This window comes from Gorilla gorilla, chromosome 20 (assembly GCF_029281585.2).
Source record: "Gorilla gorilla gorilla isolate KB3781 chromosome 20, NHGRI_mGorGor1-v2.1_pri, whole genome shotgun sequence".
NCBI lineage: Eukaryota > Metazoa > Chordata > Mammalia > Primates > Hominidae > Gorilla > Gorilla gorilla.
The window spans coordinates 50,594,813-50,616,817 of NC_073244.2; the positions used below are offsets into that span (position 1 = coordinate 50,594,813).

General features: G+C 52.8%; 1 protein-coding gene across 4 annotated transcripts; it reads right to left on the reverse strand.

The window, feature by feature from the left end:
• Window positions 1-2,808: 2,808 nt before the first annotated feature.
• HNRNPL (heterogeneous nuclear ribonucleoprotein L) lies at window positions 2,809-19,165 on the reverse strand. 4 transcript variants are annotated; one of them, XM_055369309.2, is made up of 13 exons: window positions 16,404-16,685; window positions 14,021-14,139; window positions 12,568-12,805; window positions 12,363-12,450; window positions 10,696-10,790; window positions 10,535-10,607; window positions 7,177-7,248; window positions 6,785-7,065; window positions 5,618-5,739; window positions 5,121-5,322; window positions 4,011-4,068; window positions 3,801-3,896; window positions 2,809-3,174 (listed from the first exon to the last, which is right to left on the reverse strand). In XM_055369309.2, the coding sequence occupies exons 1-13, from the start codon at window positions 16,668-16,670 to the stop codon at window positions 3,116-3,118; spliced, it is 1,770 nt and encodes a 589-aa protein (XP_055225284.1). In that variant the 5' UTR covers window positions 16,671-16,685; the 3' UTR covers window positions 2,809-3,115. The 4 variants fall into 4 exon arrangements, with proteins under 4 accessions (XP_055225284.1, XP_055225287.1, XP_055225283.1 ...); XM_055369312.2 differs by lacking the exon at window positions 16,404-16,685 and adding an exon at window positions 19,037-19,165 and having other exon boundaries at window positions 6,785-7,248; XM_055369308.2 differs by having other exon boundaries at window positions 6,785-7,248.
• Window positions 19,166-22,005: the final 2,840 nt, after the last annotated feature.

Here is a 22,005-nt window from a genome sequence, read left to right on the forward strand (position 1 = left end):
TGGCCAACATGGTGAAACCCCATCTCTATTAAAAATATAAAAATTAGCCAGGCGTGTTGGCTCATGCCTCTAATCCCAGCACTTTGGGAGGCCAAGGCGGGCAGATCACAAGGTGAGAAGATCGAGACCATCCTGGCTAACACGGTGAAACCCCATCTCTACTAAAAATACCAAAAATTAGCCGGGCGTGGTGGCGGGTGCCTGTAGTCCCAGCTATTCGGGAGGCTGAGGCAGGAGAATGGCGTGAACCCAGGAGGCGGAGCTTGCACTGATCTGAGATCGCGCCACTGCACTCCAGCCTGGGCCACAGAGCAAGACTCTGTCTTAAAAAAAAAAAAAAAAAAAAAAATTAGCGGGGCACGGTGGCAGGCACCTGTAATCCCAGCTACTTGGGAAGCTGAGGCAGGAGAATTGCTTCAACCCAGGAGGCAGAGGTTGCAGTGAGCTGACCTCATGCCACTGCACTCCAGCACTTCAGCCTGGGTGACAGAGTGAGACAATGTCTCAAAAAAAAGAGTGTGGCTGGACCTGCACAGAATATGGTGTATGTATGTAATATCTCTGGAAGGAGACTCAAACTGGTAACAGGAAATGAAATTAGATGCTAGGAGACAAACTGGTAAAATTCACTTTTTATCACCTTGACTGGCTTAAAAATAAACCCTAGTTGATTTTATTTATGGCTGCAAGATGACTGTAGTTTTTCCTTGTCTAGAGATTGTTTGAAACTTCCCATAGTGAAGCAAAACTTGCTCATCTGCCAAATGATGCTTTTGTGATGTCATTAAATGTTAAAAATGTAAGGCCAGGCGCAGCGCCTCATGCCTGTATCGTAGCTACTTTGGGAGGCCGAGGCCAGTGGATCTCAGGAGTTCGAGACCAGCCTAGCCAATATGGTGAAACCCCATCTCTACTAAAAATACAAAAATCAGCCAGGCATGGTGGCACATGCCTGTAATCCCAGCTACTTGGGAGGCTGAGGCAGGAGAATTGCTTGAACCAGGAGGCAGAGGTTGCAGTGAGCCAAGATTTTGCCATTGCACTCCAGCCTGGGTGACAGAGCAAGACTCCATCTCAAAAAAGAAAATTTTATTCACAGTAAATTCCCCAGAGCGGGCTATTCTCAAGCACACATGCATAAACTTCAAGGTTTGTGACCTGCTCCTCTGCAGGTCACCTCTTCCCTCCAGTAGGAGTCAAAATCCTTAAACCAGGATCCTTCCGGGTGGTACCCGCCACCGCAAGGCATCTTCACAGATTTGCATCTACAAGTGGGAAGCTATCTACCGTATGTTGCAATTATATAGATCCTTTATGTTTTGAGACATGGTCTCGCCCTTTTGCCCGGGATGGAGCACAGTGGTGCCATCACAGCTCACAGCTCAAGCGATCCTCCTGCTTCAGCCCCCATGAGTAGCTGGGACTATAGGCACAGTGTGTGCCACCATGCCCACATTTTTATATTTTTTTGTTTTCTCGAGACGGAGTTTCACTCTTGTCACTCAGGCTGGAGTGCAATGGCACAATCTCGGCTCACTGCAACCTCTGCTTCCTGGGTTTGAGCGATTCTCCTGCCTCAGCCTCCTGAGTAGCTGACTACAGGAACGTGCCACCATGCCCGGCTAATTTTTATTTTTTTAGTAGAGACAGGGTTTCACCATGTTGGCCAGGCTGGTCTCGAACTCCTGACCGTAAGTGATCCACTCACCTCGGCCTCCCAAAGTGCTGGGATTACAGGCGTGAGCCACCGTGCCCGGCCCACTTTTTTATTTTTTGTAGACAGGGTTTTGTCATGTTGCCCAGGTCTCAAACTCCCGGCCTTAAGTGATCTGCCTGCCTTGGCTTCCCAAAGTGCTGGGATTACAGGCATGGGCCACTACATCCAGCTATATATATCCTTTAACCCAGCAATTCCACTGGCAGGAATTTACCTCCTGATCAGTATCAGGGAAGCTGGCCAAGATACTTGTGTAGATACGTGTTACAGTGCTGTTTGCAATAGCAAAAATAGACCTGGAAACTACCCTTTGGGACCAGGTTAAATCATGACACATCCACACAATGATACTGCAAGGGTAAAGACAAGTCACTCTGAAATGATACAGAACACAAAGGTTTTGGGGTTTTTTGACACCCTGTTGCCCAGGCTGGGGTGCAATGACCCCATCACAGTTCACTGCAGCATCACCCTCCAGGGTTGGGGTGATCCACCTCAGCCTGCTAGGTAGCTGGGACTACTGGCATGCGCCACCATGCCCGGCTTATTTTTGTATTTTTAGTAGAAACAGGGTTTCACCATGATGGCAAGGCTGGAAACCTTTTTTTTTTGAGATAGGGTCTCACTCTGTCACCCAGGTTGGAGTGCAGTGATGTGATCACTGCACTGTTAACCTCCTAGGCTCAACTGACCCATCTGCCTCAGCCTCCCGAGTAGCTGGGACTACAGGTGTTCCACCAAACCCACCTTTTTGTAGTGACGTTTCACCATGCTGCCCAGGCTGGTCTTCAACTCCTGAGCTCAAAGTATCTGCCCCACCTTGGCCTCCCCAAATTGCTGGAATTATAGGTGTGATGACCCACTGTGCCTGATAGAGCTTGCTCAGGCAGGGCCCAGTAAGAATGCCACTAAGCCTGCTGGATTTTCCTCAAAGACTCAATTGCTAGCACCATTCTCAGTCTGCAGCCCACCCTGCTCCTCTTGGGTCTCTGTATGCCTCCAGAGGGCCTGTGACTGTGCTCAGGCCTGCCTGTGTCTTCAGGATAGAGAGGGAGGAAAGCAGACATCCTGGAATCTCAGCAAGTGCTGTGTTTATTTTCCAAACAATTTTATTGAAATGTGCCAAGAGTACATGGGCAGCACAAATGTATGAACAGGAAAAAAAAAATCACATGTACAATAATTTTTTAAAAGTGAAGGTTAATCTTGGGAGATACCAGTTCCCCTCTCCCTCCCCCTGCAGACTTCCAGCGTTTCCATTAAGGTTAAGCCTCTACAAACCTAGCATTAAAAAAAAAAAAGGAATACAAGATCTTTTGCAAATAACAAAAACAAAAAATGGCATAAAGGAAAGAGAAATGTCTTCCTGCTCAGATGGGACTCTTCCTAGGCACCTAATTAGGAGGCATGCTGAGCAGTGGAGAAACACAACTTCAGAGTGTAAGGGTATGGACCATCTGCAAAGGAGAGACAAGTTTGGTTGGTTCCCGTCTTTGGAGGCTCCCCAAACCCAGGTCCCCTCAAGTTTGTACCCATCTCCCATTTTCTGCAGGTCAACGGCAGGGGTCTAAGGAGTGACTGCCCAACGTGAGGCTTCAAGATGAGCCAATTACCAATTATGCACAGCGTTTCTCCTTCTCTTCCTTCATTCCCATAGAGAATCCCATTCCTATCTCCTTCGCCAGCCCAAGGCAATGGGCCTCTCCCAGCAACTGGGTGGGCAAGTTTTACCTGCTGGATAGTGTTGCCTCTTTCCTAGGTAACAGAGTGGCTTTCCTACCTAAGCCAGTCTCTGATGCAAAGAAGAGAATGCCACCTCCCTGGAGGACAAGCCTGAGCAACTCCCAAGCTGGCAGAGTGAGTGGCAGCAGGCAGTCAGGCTGGCTCTCCCATGAGGAGCACAGGCTGCTCTCCTGATGAGCACAGGCTGCTCTCCTGATGAGCAGGTCCCACCTGCCTGTGTCACCAACAGTGCGAAGATCCCGGGGTCCTATCTCAAAGGGCAGGAAGGACATCCCTAGCCTGAAGCCAGCCAACCCATTAGGTCACCAGGTTGATGCCTGCAGGACACACAGATACTCACTTGGGTTTTTCATCTGGTAATGGTTCAGGAAGCCCAGAGTCTCCAGGGCATCACTCTTGGATTCCCACTCCAGCAGTCCAGAGGAGCTGCGCTCACCTGATTGCAAACCAAGGGGAAAAGCAAAGGTTTTAGACTCACCCAATAGGAACTAGGCAGCTGCCCACCAACCACCAAGCAACTAGGGGAAGGAGGTGGGCACACTCGACTCACTTTTGCCTGAGAATACTTTCACAGAAGATGGCCGCTTCACTCCCAGCTCATCGCAGATCTGCAAAAAAAAACAGGTAGTAAATGAACTCTGAAACAAAAGGGCCGCCACACAGGATTCAAGCAGACCAGGCCCTGCATGACTCAGTACTTGAAGTTTTCAGGAGAAAAGGCTTGTAGAGGCCGGGCGCGGTGGCTCACGCCTGTAATCCCAGCACTTTGGGAGGCCGAGGCGGGCGGATCACGAGGTCAGGAGATTGAGACCATCCTGGCTAACACGGTGAAACCCCGTCTCTACTAAAAATACAAAAAATTAGCCGGGTGTGGTAGTGGGCGCCTGTAGTCCCAGCTACTCGGGAGGCTGAGGCAGGAGAATGGCGTGAACCCGGGAGGTGGAGCTTGCAGTGAGCCGAGATCGCGCCACTGCACTCCAGCCTGGGCGACAAAGCAAGACTCCGTCTCAAAAAAAAAAAAAAAAAAGGCTTGTAGATTTTATCACATACCCTAAGGCATCCCTGTGTCATAAAAAGGCCAGCAACAATGCTCTTTAATTATTAAGTTGCCTGAGACTGGGAAGCTGCTTTTTCGTTCCCAACTTCAACAGCCATCTGGATATCTGCACCCGGCTGTTTGCTGAACGCTGTTTGCTGAATGCAAGGTCAACATTTCAGACCACAGCCAGATCCACTTGAGTTCCTCCTCCCTTCCGCTGCCTCAGTTCCCCGACTGAGCTTTACAGGGCCCCACCTTCTGATGGTATCAGGGTGATGGCACCCGAAGCCTATGCCAATGCGGTTCTTGTGAAATTGGGCCCTCATCACTGGGCCTGTGAAGCAGCTTTCCCAGCAAACGAGCAGTTGCCCTGCTTGCCAAAAATGTAAAAGGAAGGAACGCGGCAAACAGTGTTGCTAGAAACTTGGTGCCATTCTCACCCTGTCCAGTTTGAGAGCACGGATTCCTATCTGTCCTGGCCTCTGCTGTGTCCCTAGCACTCAACCCAGGGCCAGGCAGGACAGGAGTTCAACGGCTATTTGCAGAAAAGACTGAAATGAATGGCCTACTCAGACAGCCGTGGCAAGGACCCGACTGCCTGCGCAGCTCCACGGCACACACCTCAAAGAAGTTCTCCTCGGTCACCTCCAGTGGGGCGTTGAAGAAGTGCAGCACGTTGCTGGGGTGCTGGATGCGGTTCTTGGCTGCCTGCTCTGGGGTGGAGAACCGATTGTTCCGGGATTCACTGAAGTCTTTGTAACTGCAAGACCCGTCTTCCAACCCGTATGACTGACCAGGCATGATGGCTGGCTGCTTGGAGACACTGCAGCAAGGAAGAAAGCGGAGTCTTTGTCATACCCAAAGTTGTCCCTGAAGCTTTCCCCTGTGGCCTCCAGAGGCTTAGCTTGCCCTGTGTGCCTTGGGGCATTGCTCTACACCTGAGGCAAGGCTGACTCACTTTCTCCTGTGGTGTCAGAGACACGTCTGGGAACACACCTGCCACATCCCACTTCTGTGTGAGTCAACACCTCGGCCTCACTGTGCTCCTCTGCTGGGCCCCATTCCCCTCCTTTTCTCTCCCCAGTACCTCTGCCGCCCTCCCTAGCCTGAGCACCTACCAGACATTCAGCTTCTGCCCAAACATGAAGTTGTTGTTGAGGTGGGTAATGGCCCGGTCCACAGCGTAGCCATCAGCCATCTCCACCATGGCGGCCCCCGGCTTGCTTTTCATGAATTTCACCTTGGGGAGAGTAGCTGCAGTCAGCACCTCTGTCCAGCTGCCAGGGTCCCCTCTCCTGCCCCTCCCAAGTTAGTGATAATAACCCCTGCTCTGGCCTCCCATGTCCTCACAGTGAATCGGGACCACTAGAAAAACATGCCTGGCCCACACCAAGTGCTCAACCCATAGTGAGAAGCAGAGCCTGGGCCATGTTTTTAACTGTGGGACATAACCCACCAGTAAGTCATTTAGTGAAGCATGACAGAAAACTGTGCAGGAATCAGAAATCAAATCAGCCATTTTCACCATTTTGTCTGTTACGGTCACAAGGTAAAATACTCCTTCAGCTGGGTTACAACAGAGCAGTGCCAGCTCTGGAGCCAGGCGGTCTGGCTCTGAGTCCTGCTTCACATAAAGGGTATGTGAACCCGGGCGCGTTATTTAAGCCCCCTGTCCTCCACTTCCCCCGTCCATCTCATTAAGGATTAATGTGAGAAATTACACAGGTCACTACATGTAAAGCATCTTTAACAGTGCCTGGTAACTAACAACACTTCACCTGTGTTACGAACTACTCTAAGTAATGGGCCAAGTCAGGAGCTGCACAAAGGCCCCCAAGACCCAGACGGGTTTAATGTTAAGCAAAATGCCACCTGGTCTCAGGTAGACACTCAGCCACCACCAGCCCCAGTCAACTGTCCCATGGGAAGGCAGAAGGCCCGGTGTTGCCAGGTCTCAAGTTTTGAGGAGGAAATCCTTAAACGATGGTGTTTCACTATAATGGATTCATTTTTATGTTTTATAAATCTCTATGTTCATGTACTGGTATTAGTACTTTTATGTGATAAAATCTTTTTTTTAAACATTGGTAATTCAAAAACACAACACCCACATACAGTGAGGACCAAACAAAACCCGTCTGCAAGCAGGCTGCCTGAGCTCACTGAGTCACTCATTGGGGTCTGCCTGCCCAGCGCCACACCAGGCTCCCCCCTGGTTCTTCCCCGTGCTGACTGGCAAGATACGAGGCTCAGCGAGGAACCCAGGGGGCCCGGCGGCAGCTCACCTTCTCCACATTGCCATATAAGCAGAAGACATTGAAGACTCGGTCACAGTTCATCTTAGATTGATCCAAGCCATAGACCATGAGCACAGGGCTGTCGGCGTGAGGGCCATACTCGGGTGGTGGGGGAGGGGGTGGGGGGTGCCCATACTGGGGGCCGTAGCGACTTGGGCCCCGACGGTGACCCCCCACTGGTGGACCCATCCTTCTCCCTTCGTAGTGAGGTGGGGGGGGCCCGTAGCCCTCATCATGGTAATGGCTGTGGTACCCACCGTGGGGCCCTCCTGGGGGGTGGGAAGGAAAGAGAGGGAGGACGGGTGAGAATTTGCACGGCGGGCGGCGGGCAGGGGCACATGAGCCACGGGAGTCCACGGAGGGGAACCCCCTGCCCTCACCATATTCTGCGGGGTGATCTCCCAGAAGAGGGGGCTGCCTCTGGCGTTTGTTGGGGTTGCTGCCAGGGTCACCTGTGGAGAGAGAAAACAGTTAGGAGTCTCACTCAGAAATTGGGGTCTCTCCCTCCCTCCTGACTGCACAGGCTGATCTGAGCCCCCAGCTCCTGCAAACTGCAAGCCCTCCCTTCCTCGAGGGCTGTGGGGCCTCCTTTTGTGATCTGACCTACGGCGGGCATGAAGCCCGAGCCTCAAAGCTGGTGCCCACTCTCCTTCCCCTGCTCATACCAAAGGGCTGGTCTTGTTCTGTGAAGGACAAGGCCAGGTTCTGTGCTCTCACCTACCCTGGCCCTGGGAGAAAGCCCAGCTCCCAGGCCCTCTGGGGAATGTGCAGCTGCTACAGAAGCTGATATATTATGGCGGGCCAAAAGCAGCTTTCTAAAGTGACTCCCAATGAAGGGAGGGTAAATCAAGAGGAAAATAACCCAGGAGGGAAGCAAGCAAGCTTGACCCCCAAAGCCCCCAAGGTTCTAGGAGCTCCAGACTGTCTCTGTTAGATCTCTTCCTTCTTAATCCCAGTCCCCCCTCCCTCCCAGTCCCGCCAGCCCAAGAGGGACTGACTGTAGCTGACAAGCAGGGCAACAGCAGAATCAGTTCAAAGAAGCAATCATGTACAAGGCATCGACATTCCCACATCCAGCAATGGCGCAGATCCACCCCGACCCCAGCAGTTCGTAATCACTGCCTTTAACTTAGCGCTTAAGTGGCAGGCACTGGGCTAAGCGCTTTACAGACATCACAGCTTCTCAAATTCCTCACAACAACCCTATGAGGTAGGTTCTGATATTTCAGCCCCATTTTACAGATAAGAAGACTGAGTCGTTAACTTTTAACTGAGCAGTTAAAAGACACTTTGGCCCAAAGTCACAAAGCAAGACAGTGGCTGAGCCATATTTGAACCCAGGTCTGGCTGACTCCAAAACCCAGGGCTCAAAACCACTGCCCTTTCCTGCCACCCGGCCTGGGTTTTGTTACCAGTCATTACAAAGATGGAAAAGGACTACTTACAGCAGAAGTACAGAGTACAATGTCCATTTGTCACAAAAAACAAATCTGTATTTTCTCTTACCATTGGACGCTTCAACAGTGAGTTAGCACAGTTCTGAAAGATGGCGTCCCATCAAACATACACTGCGACCCTGCATCACATGGTTTTACAGTCATAAATACAAGTCACGGTACACATCCGCTACAATTTTTTTAAAGAATTGTTTTAAAAGTCAATATTTTGATTAAATCAAAAATGGCTCACAGATGTTCTGTCCTCAGAAGATATCAGAAAAGTGGAAATAAAGGTGTATGAAGTGGGTAGTGTCCCTCCATGTTGTCACCTCCTCACATATGTGCTGCAGTGCGGTGGTGCGGTGCTTCTGGCTGTGTAGCGCTCCGTGTGCGTGTCTCCTGGTATGAGGTGTGCCAGTGGCCCCACTACGCTCGCGCTTTTGGCCTTGGGAGCGCGCCTGGTTACCCGGCAGCAGGTAACTGTGTGCCTCTGAGCTGTTTGGCTGTCTGGTTTTAGGTCTGTTTTGGTTTTTTTGATTTTTTTTGTTGTGGTTAAATTTTTTTTTTTTTTTTTTTTTGGTTTCTGATCTCCCGTTGGTGCAGATTATGTTGGCAGCCGGTGACTGCAGAAAAAATAAAAATATCAAAACAGAAAAAAAAACAAGGCCCTCCCCAAACCAAATGACTTAAAAAACAAAACCCATATGGCGAGGAATGGAGAGAGGATCCTATTGTCTTGGAGGCCCATGGAATCTACTTCCGTCTATGAAACGTTCTCCGAAAAGAGCACCGCTCGCTGGCTGGCTGGGACAGCTCTGTTCTCTGTGTTTCCTACTTCTGTGTACATTCTCGGGTTCAAGTTTGCTTGGATTTTGACTTTTTTTTTAATGTTTAATAAAAAAAAGCAGTGTCTGCTGCCATGTTGCGTCTCTTTCTCTCTTTGTCTCTGTATGCCTCTGTCTCTGTGCTTGTAGCTGTTCCTTGGAGCGCGGTGTGGTGTTCTTGATGTAGTGAGCTCAAGTCTGCGGCTGTTTCTGGGGACGTGGTGGAGGCTGCATGTTCTGTTCTCTCCAGGAAGAGCTAGTGGTTTTCTACCCTGTGTGTTGGTGAGCAATGTGCAGAGGCAGAGCCGCTGAAGTATGGTTCCTGAGGGGTGGCGAAGCACCGCCCTCACTCCAGGTCACCTCATCAGCCCTCGTTTTTTTTTGGGCCCCAGCCTTGGGGCTGCCAAAGCTGAGAGGCATCAAAACCAATGCACAGCCAGCCCCCTGCCACTAGCCCCTGCCGGTCTGCACATCTTCTATTTATGTTCCTTGGAGAAGAAATGGTTGTTGCCATGTTTCTGTTAGCAGTCATGTAATGCCATTGCCCGCTCTGGTACATTCACTTGGTCACCAATTTGCCTCTGACCTTTGAAGGGAGCAGCCAGGCCCACAGGGCCCACTGTGAGGATCCTGGGGAAGAGTCTAGCCCACCCTGCCCACTGCTTCCCAGATGCAAGGGCGAGCAAGACAGGCCTGCCTAGGAATGGGGGGCTCTGGCCTCTCAGGGCCTGTGCGATGTCAGCATCGAGCCTCCTCCCTCAGCCCATGGCCTGGTCCGACGTATCAGACCAAGACAGACACCGAGATGGATGGTCTTGTTGGGGGGCTGCCGCTGTTTCTCATAGGCAATCCTCCACCTCTCCCTGCTACCAAAGGCAAACCATTCTTGACAGACACTAGGAAGGGAGTTGTCCATTTGGGCCACCTGCAGAGATGTTGCGTCCCCTCTACAAATGATGTGAGGCATGTCCGCCCTGGTCCAATCCAGAGTGTCTCACCTCCACAGGGTCAGCTTGCTCACAAGGCTCACTGCAAGAGCCTGGGAGACCTCATCGCCCCCCAGCACTGTCACTCCCCCAAATCAGACCCTCTCAACAGCGCAGAACAAGAGGACAATTCCTGGCCCAGCAAGAATGGAGTGAGGGACCCTCACCAGACTCTCAAAGGAGCCACTGCTGGTTTCTAAGGCCGCCCCCATGCCTCATCCTCAGTGAGGCCCTGCCCCCCGCCCGTCCAGGCTTCTGCCTTGCCTCTGTATCCTGAGCAACATCGGAGGGCCCCAAGCAGCAGTGAAGACCCATGGAGGCCTCTCACTCCCCCATCCCACTAGGGTGTCCAAGAGCTGACCCCAAGGCCCTCCCATGTCCATGGGGGGCCCAATGGCATTACATAACCCTGAGCCCAGGCCTATGAAGTGCACTAGTTGAGTGAAAGCAAGGCAGGTATGTTTAGAACAAAGTAGTCGTCAAGATTACCTTGTCCACTGAGATTGGGGTTTGTGTAGTCCCAAGTATCCTGATCATTCTTGAACACATTCAAGCGTGTAGGCTGCAAAGACAAGACAAGACTTGAGGTCAGCCATGCCCCAGCTCACCTGGAAGCTGACAAGGGGCAGTCAGTCACCTCCCAGATGTACCTTTGCGTATTCGATCTTCAGAGTGCAACAGCCAGAATAGATATCAGCCCCATTGAGAGAGGCCTTGGCCCGCTGGGCACTTTGAACTGAGTCAAATGTGAGTCAAGTTAAGGAAAGTCCCATCACAGGAGATCTTTGAGAAGGGCTTCAAGTTACCCCAGAGAGTGATAAGGACAAGGTAGTACCCCAAGACTGTGGTACAGACGGAGGCTTTGGGATTAGCTCACTGCCCAGCCACTAGCCTCAGGTTAAGAGACCAAAACGGTGTTGATGGACTCAACGCTGCCCCGGGTGAGCAGTCACTGGCCAGAGTTCTCTCATAATCTGCACCCCGACCCACGGCCACCAGCAACCTCTTCTGCCACACCACTTTCTCCGTCTCAGCCCTCTCACGCCCTTCGACTAAATCTGAAACATCAACTCGATTACAGCTCTGCCCTGAAAGTCCATCAGTGGCTTTTTCCTGCCCCTGCCCCAAGCATCGCATCGCTGTCTAGGATGCCCTGAAAGCTTCTTCCAATGTCTATTCCAAACCCGTCTGCTTGCCAGCCACTTTGCAATCCTCAGGTCTTTCAATTTCTCCATCCAACACAAGCTCCTTCTCACTTTACAACCTTTGCAGAGGCTGTTTCCTCCACCTTGAGTATAAGCTCCTATTTGCTCATAGGACATCACCTCCTCAGCAACCTTCACACATGCCCCACCTTTTTTTTGGATATGGAGTCTCGCTGTGTTGCCCAGGATGGAATGCAGTGGCACAGTCTCGGCTCACTGCAATCTCCGCCTCCCAGGCTCAAGCGATTCTCCTGCCTCAGCATCCAGAGTAGCTGGGATTACAGGCGTTCACCACCATGCCTGGCTATTTTTTGTATTATTAGAGACAGGGTTTCACCACGTTGGCCAGGCTGGTCTCGAACTCCTGACCTCAGGTATCTGTCCACCTCGGCCTCCGAAAGTGCTGGGATTGCAGAAATGAGCCACTGTGCCCGGCCCCACATCCCCTTTTAAATAAATTCCTTTTCCCAGGAGCACATTTTCTCAGGACCTCTTGAGACTATGTTCCCCAAACCTTTGTCACTCATATTTGGCTTAGAATAAACATCTTTAAAAATAAATTCCTAGCCAGGCGTGGTGGCTCATGCCTGTAATCTGGGAGGCTGAGGCAAGTGGATTGCCTGAGGTCAGGAGTTCGAAACCAGCCTGGCCAACAACGTGAAACCACATCTCTACTAAAAATACAAAAAATTAGCTAGGTGTGGTGGCGGGCGCCTATAATCCTACTAGGGAGGCTGAGGCAGGAGAATTGCTTGAACCCAGGAGGCAGAGGTTGCAGTGAGCTGAGATCGCACCACTGCACTCCAGCCCAGGCAACAAGGGCTAAACTCCATCTCAATAAATAAATAAATAAATAACAGAAAGAAAACAAAAACAAAAATAAATTCCTTTGTATCTCCTAACACACTGCTCTCTCCCCTAAGATCTGCACGTCCACACGATATGCCTAGTCCTTTAACTGCCTCCCCACTCAGTCACTGGGCTCTGTGAAGGCATCTGGCACATGGCAGCCACTCCCGTGGTCAGCAGACACATGCTGGCTCAAAGAATGGCCACTGTCAAGCCCTGCAAGAGTGCCTACCCTAAGGAACACCTGTTTTCCAGCAAAGGATATTCCACCATCGCCTGAACTCCATTCTTCCTGAAAATGACAATTCTCTGGACAGGGCCACAAGGATTACAGATAGTGTAAAGAACATCCTGCAAAAGCAAACACAGGCAAGATGAAGGGGCACTGGCAGATCAGTCTGGCTTGGGGGAGGGAATAAGGGGAGAAAAGGAAGGGAGACCTCGCAAGAAATGCCTGCTGGCACGTACCGTGGTGATCGAATAAATGGGGTTCAGGATGGTAAAGAGAAGCACACTGTTCACGCTCCGGGAGTCATCCGAGTCCCCAGGGCGGGAGATCTTCTGGCTGGTAGAGTAGTTGACAAAAGCTGGGTGACCAGCAATGTATATTTGGTTGTCGGCTGCGTAGTTCACTGCGTTGCAAGCCCCCAACACATCTTCAAACTCTACCAGTGCTTGTCTCTTTTTAGGCATTACCACCACATAGCTGGCAGAGAGAACACAGGTTTCAATCCTCTCAGGAAAATGTAGACAGGAGAAGGGTATCATTTGATTTTTTGAGAACTGACTCCTCCATGGCCTCTGGACTCCTCTGCAACCCTATCATGGTTCCCTGACCTGAACACCCCGTGCCACAAGTAGTACCAAAAGCCAAAGAGGTCTAGCTGAGCCACCATGTCCCTCTGGGAAGCCTTCCTGACCTCTCCTCACCAGACTGTCAGATGCCACCCACAGACGGCTTCTTGAGCTTACAGTATCACAGTGCAAATCACTCTAGGAGCGCAACTTTCTAAGAGAAGCATCCAGATACAGCTCACTACTGTATCTGCAGTATATAGCATGCACCAAATATTCAGTAACTACTTGCTGAATGAAAGAACACTGGCCAGGAGCAGTAGCTCATGCCTGTAACCCTAAAACTTGGGAGGGCTAGGTGGGCAGATTGCTTGGGCCCAGGAGTTTGAGACCAGCCTGGCCAACATGGCAAAACCTCACCTCTACAGAACAATATAAAAATTAGGCCGGGCGCGGCGGCTCACGCCTGTAATCCTAGCACTTTGGGAGGCCGAGGCGGGCAGATCACGAGGTCAGGAGATTGAGACCATCCTGGCTAACACAGCGAAACCCCGTCTCTACTAAAAATACAAAAAATTAGCCGGGTGGGGTGGCCAGCGCCTGTGGTCCCAGCTACTCGTGAGGCTGAGGCAGGAGAATGGCGTGAACCCAGGAGACAAAGCTTGCAGTGAGCTGAGATTGTCACTGCACTCCAGCCTGGGCGACAGAGCGAGAGCCTGTCTCAAAACAAACAAACAAAAAATATATATATATATATGTAAAAATTAGCCGGGCATGGTGGCGCATGCCTATAGTCCCAGCTACTCAGCAGGCCGAGGCAGAAGGACTGCCTGAGCCTGGGTGAGACTGCACCACTACACTCCAGCCTGGGCCACAGAGCGAGACCTTACTCTGTCTGAAAAAGAGAACACTGACTAGAAACTACAAGGCAGAGGAAAAATGAAGGAAGGAAAAAGGGTCATGGAACTTGCTGTAATCTGACACCAAGTACAATGGCCAACCCAAAAGCAGAGGGGCCACAGAATCTAGACCAGGATGGCAACGAAATCACTACTTCCAACCAGAAATCGTGGACACACAAGGAGTCAACTTTGGAAGCCCAACACCTGGCCTCTGAGCCCAGTACCTGATGGGTCCAAACTCCTGCAAGGCCTCCACAAGGTCTGCTTCCACCACACCGTCAATCAGGCCCCTGATGTGGACAACTGGGGAGGCAGGGGTTTTGTGCGGGTCATCGTAGTTCTCCTGAGAAAGGAAGCAAAAACAAGAATTCTTTTCTTGCTGTACAAGATGACGCCCCACTGGCCTCTGTGCTGTTGTAGACCCAGTCAGATAAAACAGTTGGAGGTCATCCATGAAGGATGCACAGGAAAGACTAGGGGCAGCAATTGAAGCCAATCAGCCCGGAAGGATTCTGGGTCAGCAGAACAGTGGTCCTGAGTGGGTGATCACTTGCCCACTGGCTCTTGCTGTAGCTTCTGAGGAAGGTAGAATGGAGGGAGGACCACACAAGTCCAAATCTTACGTTCTTCCAGGGACCCCCCTCTCTTCCCACTGGTCCACTCGACCAAGGAAACATGGGAAAAGAGCAGCTGGAAAAGGAGACACACTGGCAGCAAGGGCTCTAACAGCTATCTGCTACAGTTTGAATGAGGACATCCCCTTTGCATGTGCCCCAAATTCCTTGCCCTTTAACTGGCTGAGCCACCATCATCTAGCTAAGCACACCTGTTCCCCACCACTCACACCCAGGTTCAGTCAGGGCAAAAAACAACACATGCCCCAGAAACTGGGGCAGCCAGGCCAGTCTTGACCCCTTCTAGTCTTGAATCACCCTCCCAGCAAAATCTGCTTTGGAAATTACTGCCTAGGTCAGACTAAGAAAAACCACACAAGAAAGGTCTTTTATTTATTTTTTGAGATGGAGTCTCACTGTCACCCAAGCTGGAGTGCTATGGCGTGATCTTAGTACACTGCAACCTCCACCTCCCAGGTTCAAGCGATTCTCCTGCCTCAGCCTCCCGAGTAGCTGGAATTACAGGCCCTCGCCACCACACCTGGCTAATTTTTTTTGTATTTTTAGTAGAGACGGAGTTTTGCCATGTTGACCAGGCTGTTCTCGAACTCCTGACCTCAGGTGATCTGCCTGCCTCAGCCTCCCAAAGTGCTGGGATTACAGGCATGAGCCCCCACTCCCGGATGGAAAGTCTTTTAGAAAGACCAGAGACTCCAACCCATACCATTAAGAACCGACTGCTCCTTCCTAAGAGAAGTATCTTACACCCACCGACAAAAGGCTCTGGCCATCAGGAGAAAGATTAACTCTCTTCCGCCTCTCCTGGGCTCTGGGGCCGGCCCCCTGTCTGAGAATCACTGGGCAGAAGTGCGCGGAATGGGTGTAGAATTGGATTCTATTTCAGGAGCGATCCACCCGAACCACAGGCTGAGGCACTCCCGCCAGGTTAGCAGCTCCCACAAATGGGAGTTCTAACTCCAGCCCTGCCCCTCACTAGCTGTGCCACCTACAGTAATTCACCTCATCTCATCTCTCTCCTGGCCCATTTCCTCCTTTCTAAATCGGGAATCCCAGTATCTCCCCCAACCTCAGGAAGCGTTAAGGATTTTCAATTAAGATGTCTTTAAAATGTGTGGGACAAGGCCAAGATTAAAACGCTAGCAACTCGTAACCCCTAAACCCTGGAAAACCCTGCAAATAGGCGGCCCTGTAACACTTCAAGATTTTGGAAAACAGTGGGGACTGGGCCCCACTCCAAAAGCAACGACTGGCGTTTTCGGAGGGACTGATTACAGGGGGTCGAAATGCTTCCAGCATGGCCAGGAAATTGTTTGGTTTATCAAATCCTCGGTACCCAGTGAATCCCCGGAAACTGTAAGCAAACTTGTGATGGTTTCAAGGCTTCGCTCAACTCCTAAAAGGCTAAAAGTGGATTTCACAAGTCCTCTTCCCATTTTCAATGCCTACAAAAATGAGAGCATCTAGGCTCAAACACATCCATTTCTGTATAGAGACATGGCCGGGCCTTAGAGATTAAGCTGCCATCAGACGGAATTCCCCACTCCAGAGGACAAGGCCGCCGCCCACCCGTTCCCGCTCACCAGGCGCTCCCCTAACCGCCCACGAGGCCGGGCGGGAACACTGCGCCTGCGCATGGGGCCAGCGAAGAACATGATAAAGGGGAAAAAAACCGGCCGGGCCGCGTGCCCGGCCCCCACACGCCAGCCCGCGGCGCCTGCGCACTGGGCCATTCGCCTCACGAGCTACTTCCTCTGCGCTCCCCCACACCCCGCTCCGGACCCCGCGCACGCGCAGGCGCCTGTCCTCGCGCAAACCCCGCCGTTTGCCCAACGGCCGCCCCTCCCCCACACCGTCAACGACGCGATGGCCTGGGCGCGTGCGCAGAGGCCCCCCTCAAAAAATAAAATGCCCTCAAGCTGGGAAATTGTCCCCCAGTTCCCGGCCTTCCCAGCGCCTAGGGCCCTAGCCTCACCCCGCCGCCGCCGCCGCCCGCCGCCCCGGCTCCTCCACCGCCACCGCCGCCGCCTCCGTGCTGGTCGCCGGCGTTGTCAGTCTTGAGCCGCTTCGGGGCCCGGCCGCCCTCACTGCCGCCGCCGTAGTAGCGGCCACCGCCGCCTCCGCCGCCCGCCGCCGCCATCTTCACCATCGCTCCCGACCGCCTCCGCTGCTCGTCCGGCTGCTGCCTCTGCTCCAGCCGCCGACGCCGCTTCTCCGCCCGGGGCAGCAGCCTCCGCGACATGGCGGCGCAGAACCCGCCTCCCCCCGCCTCTCATTGGGGGAGGGACACGCCCGTCACCCGCCGCCCCCACCCGATAGGGGGAGCCACTGGTCCCGCCGCGGGGGGAGGGTAGGCCTCCACACGCCTTGCGCGCTTATTGGACATTGCCCACGCCGTTCTGCAGGAGGGCCCGCCCTTGTTTGTCGGAGACACTCCTTATAGGTGGTCGCTTTCTGCCAGTCATTCCGTCGACCCCGCCGCCTTAAAATAAAATCCAATTTGATAGGTCGGATTTCTGGCGCTGCTGGCCTCCCTAAAAGCACCTGATAGGAACGGCGCTCTAAACCTCCCAAGAATCCCCGCCTCCCTCCCACTTTCATTGGTCTCCTCGCTAATCCGTCAGCACCAGTCACAATGACTACCTTCCCGCGCCACTTCGCAAGGAAACAAGGAAGCCCCGCCCTTTTTTGGTCTCTCTCCAGTGGTTAATACAGATGCCCATTCTTCTGCGTCTCCACTGATTGGTCAATGGAGAGTGGAGCGCACCCTCTCACCAGATGGTAGGACTATTGATACGCTCTGATTGGATGAAATGGGGAGCCCCACCCCAGGGTAGGCGCTCTTTGGTGCAGTATACGAAACGAGCGAAGGCGAGAACGCATGAGCAAATACGCTTTCAGGCGCCGCCCAGAGGCGGGGCCCCCTCTCAAGAGAGTGACAGCCTGGAATACTCGGAGTATTTATGTAGCGACCGCTGTGTGTGCGCCGGAAGGCTAGACCAAGATTGACAGGAACTCCCAGGGTATCTCTGTCGCCGTCACTATACCGTGTTCATTTCTACCTCTAGGAGGAATTCTTAAAATCCCAAATCTGAGCCTTTTCCTCAGTAGAAAACCACTCGCTGCTGCCGACTGTCTTCGGACCCTGTCCAGTTCTAAATTCAGCCGCAACCCCTTTCAGTTTCCCTTGGGAGAAGGCTCTTCCGCGCACTCTCCATCTGTGCCCGTGCAGTCCCTTCCACCTGCAATAGTCCACTACCCCTCCTGCAGGAGCTAAGGGCCAAGTCATCTTGTCCGTGCGATCTAAATTCACAGGTCCCTGCCATCCCAGACCCCCAGGATTCCCTTCAAAGCCATAACTCGGGCCAGTGGTTTTCACCTGACAGCTCGACCCCTCTGAGCACCACAGGAGGTCCTGGCCCCGACCCTGGAGAGGGTGGCCACCTACCAAGCGCCCAGTACAGCACCTGGCACAGTGCAAGCCCCCTGCACAGGGGAGGCGTTCTTGTGATCTGTGCTTGCGTCGGGCCTTTCTTCCTCAAGGGCGGGGTAAGACCACCCGCACTGCACCAAGAGAATGTCGGAGGGTATCTCCAGACTCCAGCGAAGCCCAACTGGCGGAGCCTGGGGGGTGGAGAGGAGCGCGCCCCAGTTATCACGCGCAGGCAGCGGGGTCAAACGGGGATTAACCCGGGATCGCGTCCTACGGCATTTAACATTATGGGGCTGCCCGCGCAGGGTGTGGGGGGGAACACCTTAGCGAAGCTATTGGCAAGTGACGATATCGCCAAAGGGGGGAAAAGAAATAAAAGCGAAGCTAGCGTCGTGAGAAACGCGGCGGACGCCCCAAAAGTGCTCCAGGACCTTTCTGCCCGGCTGATGGGGGATTTCGAGTTGAGGTCCGGGTGGAAACTAAGTTTGAAATGGAGGCCGTGTGTGGTGGCTCACACCTGTAATCCCAGCACTTGGGGAGGCCAAGGCGGAAGGCTCACTTGAGCCCCGGATTTCGAGGTTGCAGTGAGCCGTGATCGCGCCCCTGCACTCCAGCCTGGGCGACGGAGCGAGACCCTATCAGAAAAAATGGGGTCTATGGCAATACAAGAGGGGGACAGGCCTGGTGGCTCTGCCGGTGAGGGGAAATAAAGTTAGGGGAGGGGGCCTTGCTGGGGACCTCGGTCAGCTCCCCCTGACACCAGGAAGATCCGACCACGCCAACGGAACAGAGACGGGGGCGGGGCCGCGTCTGAAGCACGTGACCCGCGTGACGGGAGGAGGCGGGGCCGGTCGCGACGAAGGGCGGGGTCGCTCCGTCCCAACGTCAGAGGAATGCGGTGGGGGGAGGGGGAGAGAGAGGGCCCCTCCCCTCCCCGCCCCCGCGCCGGGCCCGGACGCCCCTCGCGCCGGCGCGCACGGCCGGAGCGCGGCGGAACGGTCTCCCCGGCGCCGCGCGTTCCAGGCCGCCGGCCCGGCCTGGTGACCCGCACCCCCCGCGCTCCCGGCCACCGCCCCGCCCCCACCCCGCTGCTCGGACCCTGGCCCCCGGCCGCGCGCGGCGCCGCCCGCCAGTGCCCCGGTCACCCTCCCGCACCCCTCGCCCCCAGCCCCTACCAGCTCGGCGGCGAGCCTGACCGGCCGTCCCGGATCGAAAAGAGCAGACACTGGGAAGTTTTGGGAGAGGGAGGGGCGGGCCTTAAAGGGACCACGACCTTTTTTCAGCCCCGTGGGGGGAAGAAAAATTGGGGGCAGGGGGCGCGGGAGCGGGGACACGGCAGGAGACCGAGGGTCGCCCCGCGGGGGAATGGAGGAAACCAGGGGAGAAAGGAGCGGGAAGACCTTGGAGCCGCGGTGTTCGGGCTCCGGGTCCGTTTTCCCCAAAAATCCACCCCCGCCCCCCGCAGACGGAAAGTCACGCAGTTGTTTGAGACTCGCGCATCTTTCCTCCTGGTCAGGCAAGTGTTGTCTTGGCTGAGGCAAGTGTTTGGGGTGTACATTGCTCACATAAGGAAATGGGCTGGAGGGACGCAAGTGACTAACCCAGGATGCCACAGCTTGCAAGTGGCATGGCGGGGCTGGTCTGACGCCGGAGCAGACGCATCGCCACTGCACTGCAGGGCTTATTAGGGTGATGGGGTAGGCTGTAGAGATGGGGGGTTCAGAGCAGGGGACTGGAGCCACCCTACCGGGGTTCCAACGTGGAAGCTGCATTTACTGTCTCTGTGGCCTTAGGAAAGTAACTTAGCCTTCCTCATCCGTTAGGGGGATGGCACTAGGAGCTTCGTCTGGGTGGTCATGAGGAATGCAGAGAACGGAAACGGGGGACCTTAGAGGCCTACCCCCATTTCACAGTTGAAGTAAAACTGACCCAGAGAGTGAAAGAACCGCGAAAAATTACCACAGCTGGGCAGCCTCTGAAAGAGCAGGTCGCTCCCGTTCTTAATCCACACAAAGCTTAATCGGACCCTTGCAGATCCTTGTAAACCCATGCCAGCCGGGCACGGTGGCTTCCCCTGTAATCCCAGCACTTTGGGAGGCCGAGGTAGGCAGATTGTTTAAGTCCGGGAGCTCGTGACCAGCCTGGGCAACATGGTGAAACCTTCTCTCTACATAAAATACAAAAAATTAGCTGGGCATGGTGGCATGCAACGGTAGTCCCAGCTACTGGGGAGGCTGAGGCGGAAGGATCACTTGAGCCCAAGAGGTGGAGGCTGACAAAGCGAGACCCTGTCTCAAAAACAAACAACACCCCAGAAAAATATGTCTGGGCGCCGTGGCTCACGCCTGTAATCGTAGCACTTTGGGAGGCCGAGGCAGGAGAATCACTTGAGGTCAGGGGTTCGAGACCAGCCTGGCTAACATGGCGAAACCCGGTCTTTACTTAAAACACAAAAATTAGGCTGGCGTGGTGGCAGGCGCCTGTAATCCCAGCTACTCAGAATGCTGAGGCAGGAGAATTTCTTGAACCGGGGAGGTAAAGTTTGCAGTGAGCCGAGATTGTGCCACTGCACTCCAACCTGGGCAACAGAGTGAGACTCTGTGTCAAAAAACTAAAATAAATAAAATAGGCCGGGCACGGTGGCTCACGCCTGTAATACTAGCACTTTGGGAGGCCGAGGCGGCTGGATCACGAGGTCAGGAGATCGAGACCATCCTGGCTAACACGGTGAAACCCCGTCTCTGCTAAAAATACAAAACAAAAAAAAAATTAGCTGGGCATGGTGGCGGGCGCCTGTAGTCCCAGCTACTGGGGAGGCTGAGGCAGGAGAATGACGTGAACCCAGGAGGCAGAGCTTGCAGTGAGCCGAGATCGCTCCACTGTATTCCAGCCTGGGCGACAGAGCGAGACTCCGTCTCAAAAATAAATAAATAAAAATAAAAAATAAATAAATAAAATAAAGAAAAAATAGTAATGCTGCTGTGACCATTCCTAGTGATATCTTCTTGTGTCCATGTGTGAGAGTTTTAAGGGCATGTAGGTAGAAGTGGGATTGCTGGGTCATGTAACATATTTTGACATTTTTGAGTAGTAACAAATTGTTATTCAATGTATCTGTACCATATATTCCCACCAGCACTATATGAGAAGGTCTCATTCTTTTTTTTTTTCTTTTGAGACAAGAATTTCAATTTGTCCCCCAAGCTGGAGTGCAGTGATGCATACACAGCTCACTGCAGCCTCGACCTCCTAGGCTCAAGTGATCCTCCCACTTCAGCCTCCTGAGTAGCTGAGACCACAAGCACATGCCATCATACCCTAATTATTTTTTTTTTTTGAGATGGAGTCTTACTTTGTTGCCCAGGCTGGAGTGCAGGGGTGTGATCTCCACTCACTGCAACCTCTGCCTCCCAGGTTCAAGCGATTCTTCTGCCTCAACCTCCTGAGTAGCTGGAATTACAGGCACACACCGCCATGCCAGGCTAATTTTTGTATTTTTAGTACAGACGGGGTTTCACCATGTTGTCCAGGCTGGTCTCAACTCCTGGCCTCAAGTGATCTGCCCACCTCGGCCTCCTAAAGTGCTAGCATTACAGGCATGAGCCACAGCGCCCAGCCACCCTAATTTTTTTTAATTTTTTTAATTTTTTAATTTTTATTTTTTATTTTTTTGTAGAGGCAGGGGTCTCACTATGTTGCCCAGGGTGATCTTGAACTCCTGGGCTCAAGCAATCCTCCCACCTCAGCCTCCCAAAGTGTTAGGATTATAGGTGTGAGCCATGGCACCAAGCCTAGGTTTCTTCTGCTGTTCTTTTCCAAAACTTCTTAAATTTTGATACGTCTTTCTCCTTTTCTAATATAAGCACCGAGGCTCTGAATTTCCCTCTCCATTTTAATTTGGCTGCATTTTACAGAAAGGTGTTTTGGAACTTCCATTCTAATTTCTCTCAGACAGATGGCATTTTTAACTTATTTTGTTGTTGTGGTTTGCTAAAATACTTGCAAGTTGGTACATTTTGCATTTTGAAAGATTTTGCCAAATTACCCTCCATTAGCACTGTAACAATTTGAGTTCTCAGCGTTTCTATGTAAAAAAGGAACTTTCCCCACTATCTCAAAATACTGCACATTTTGTTTTACATTT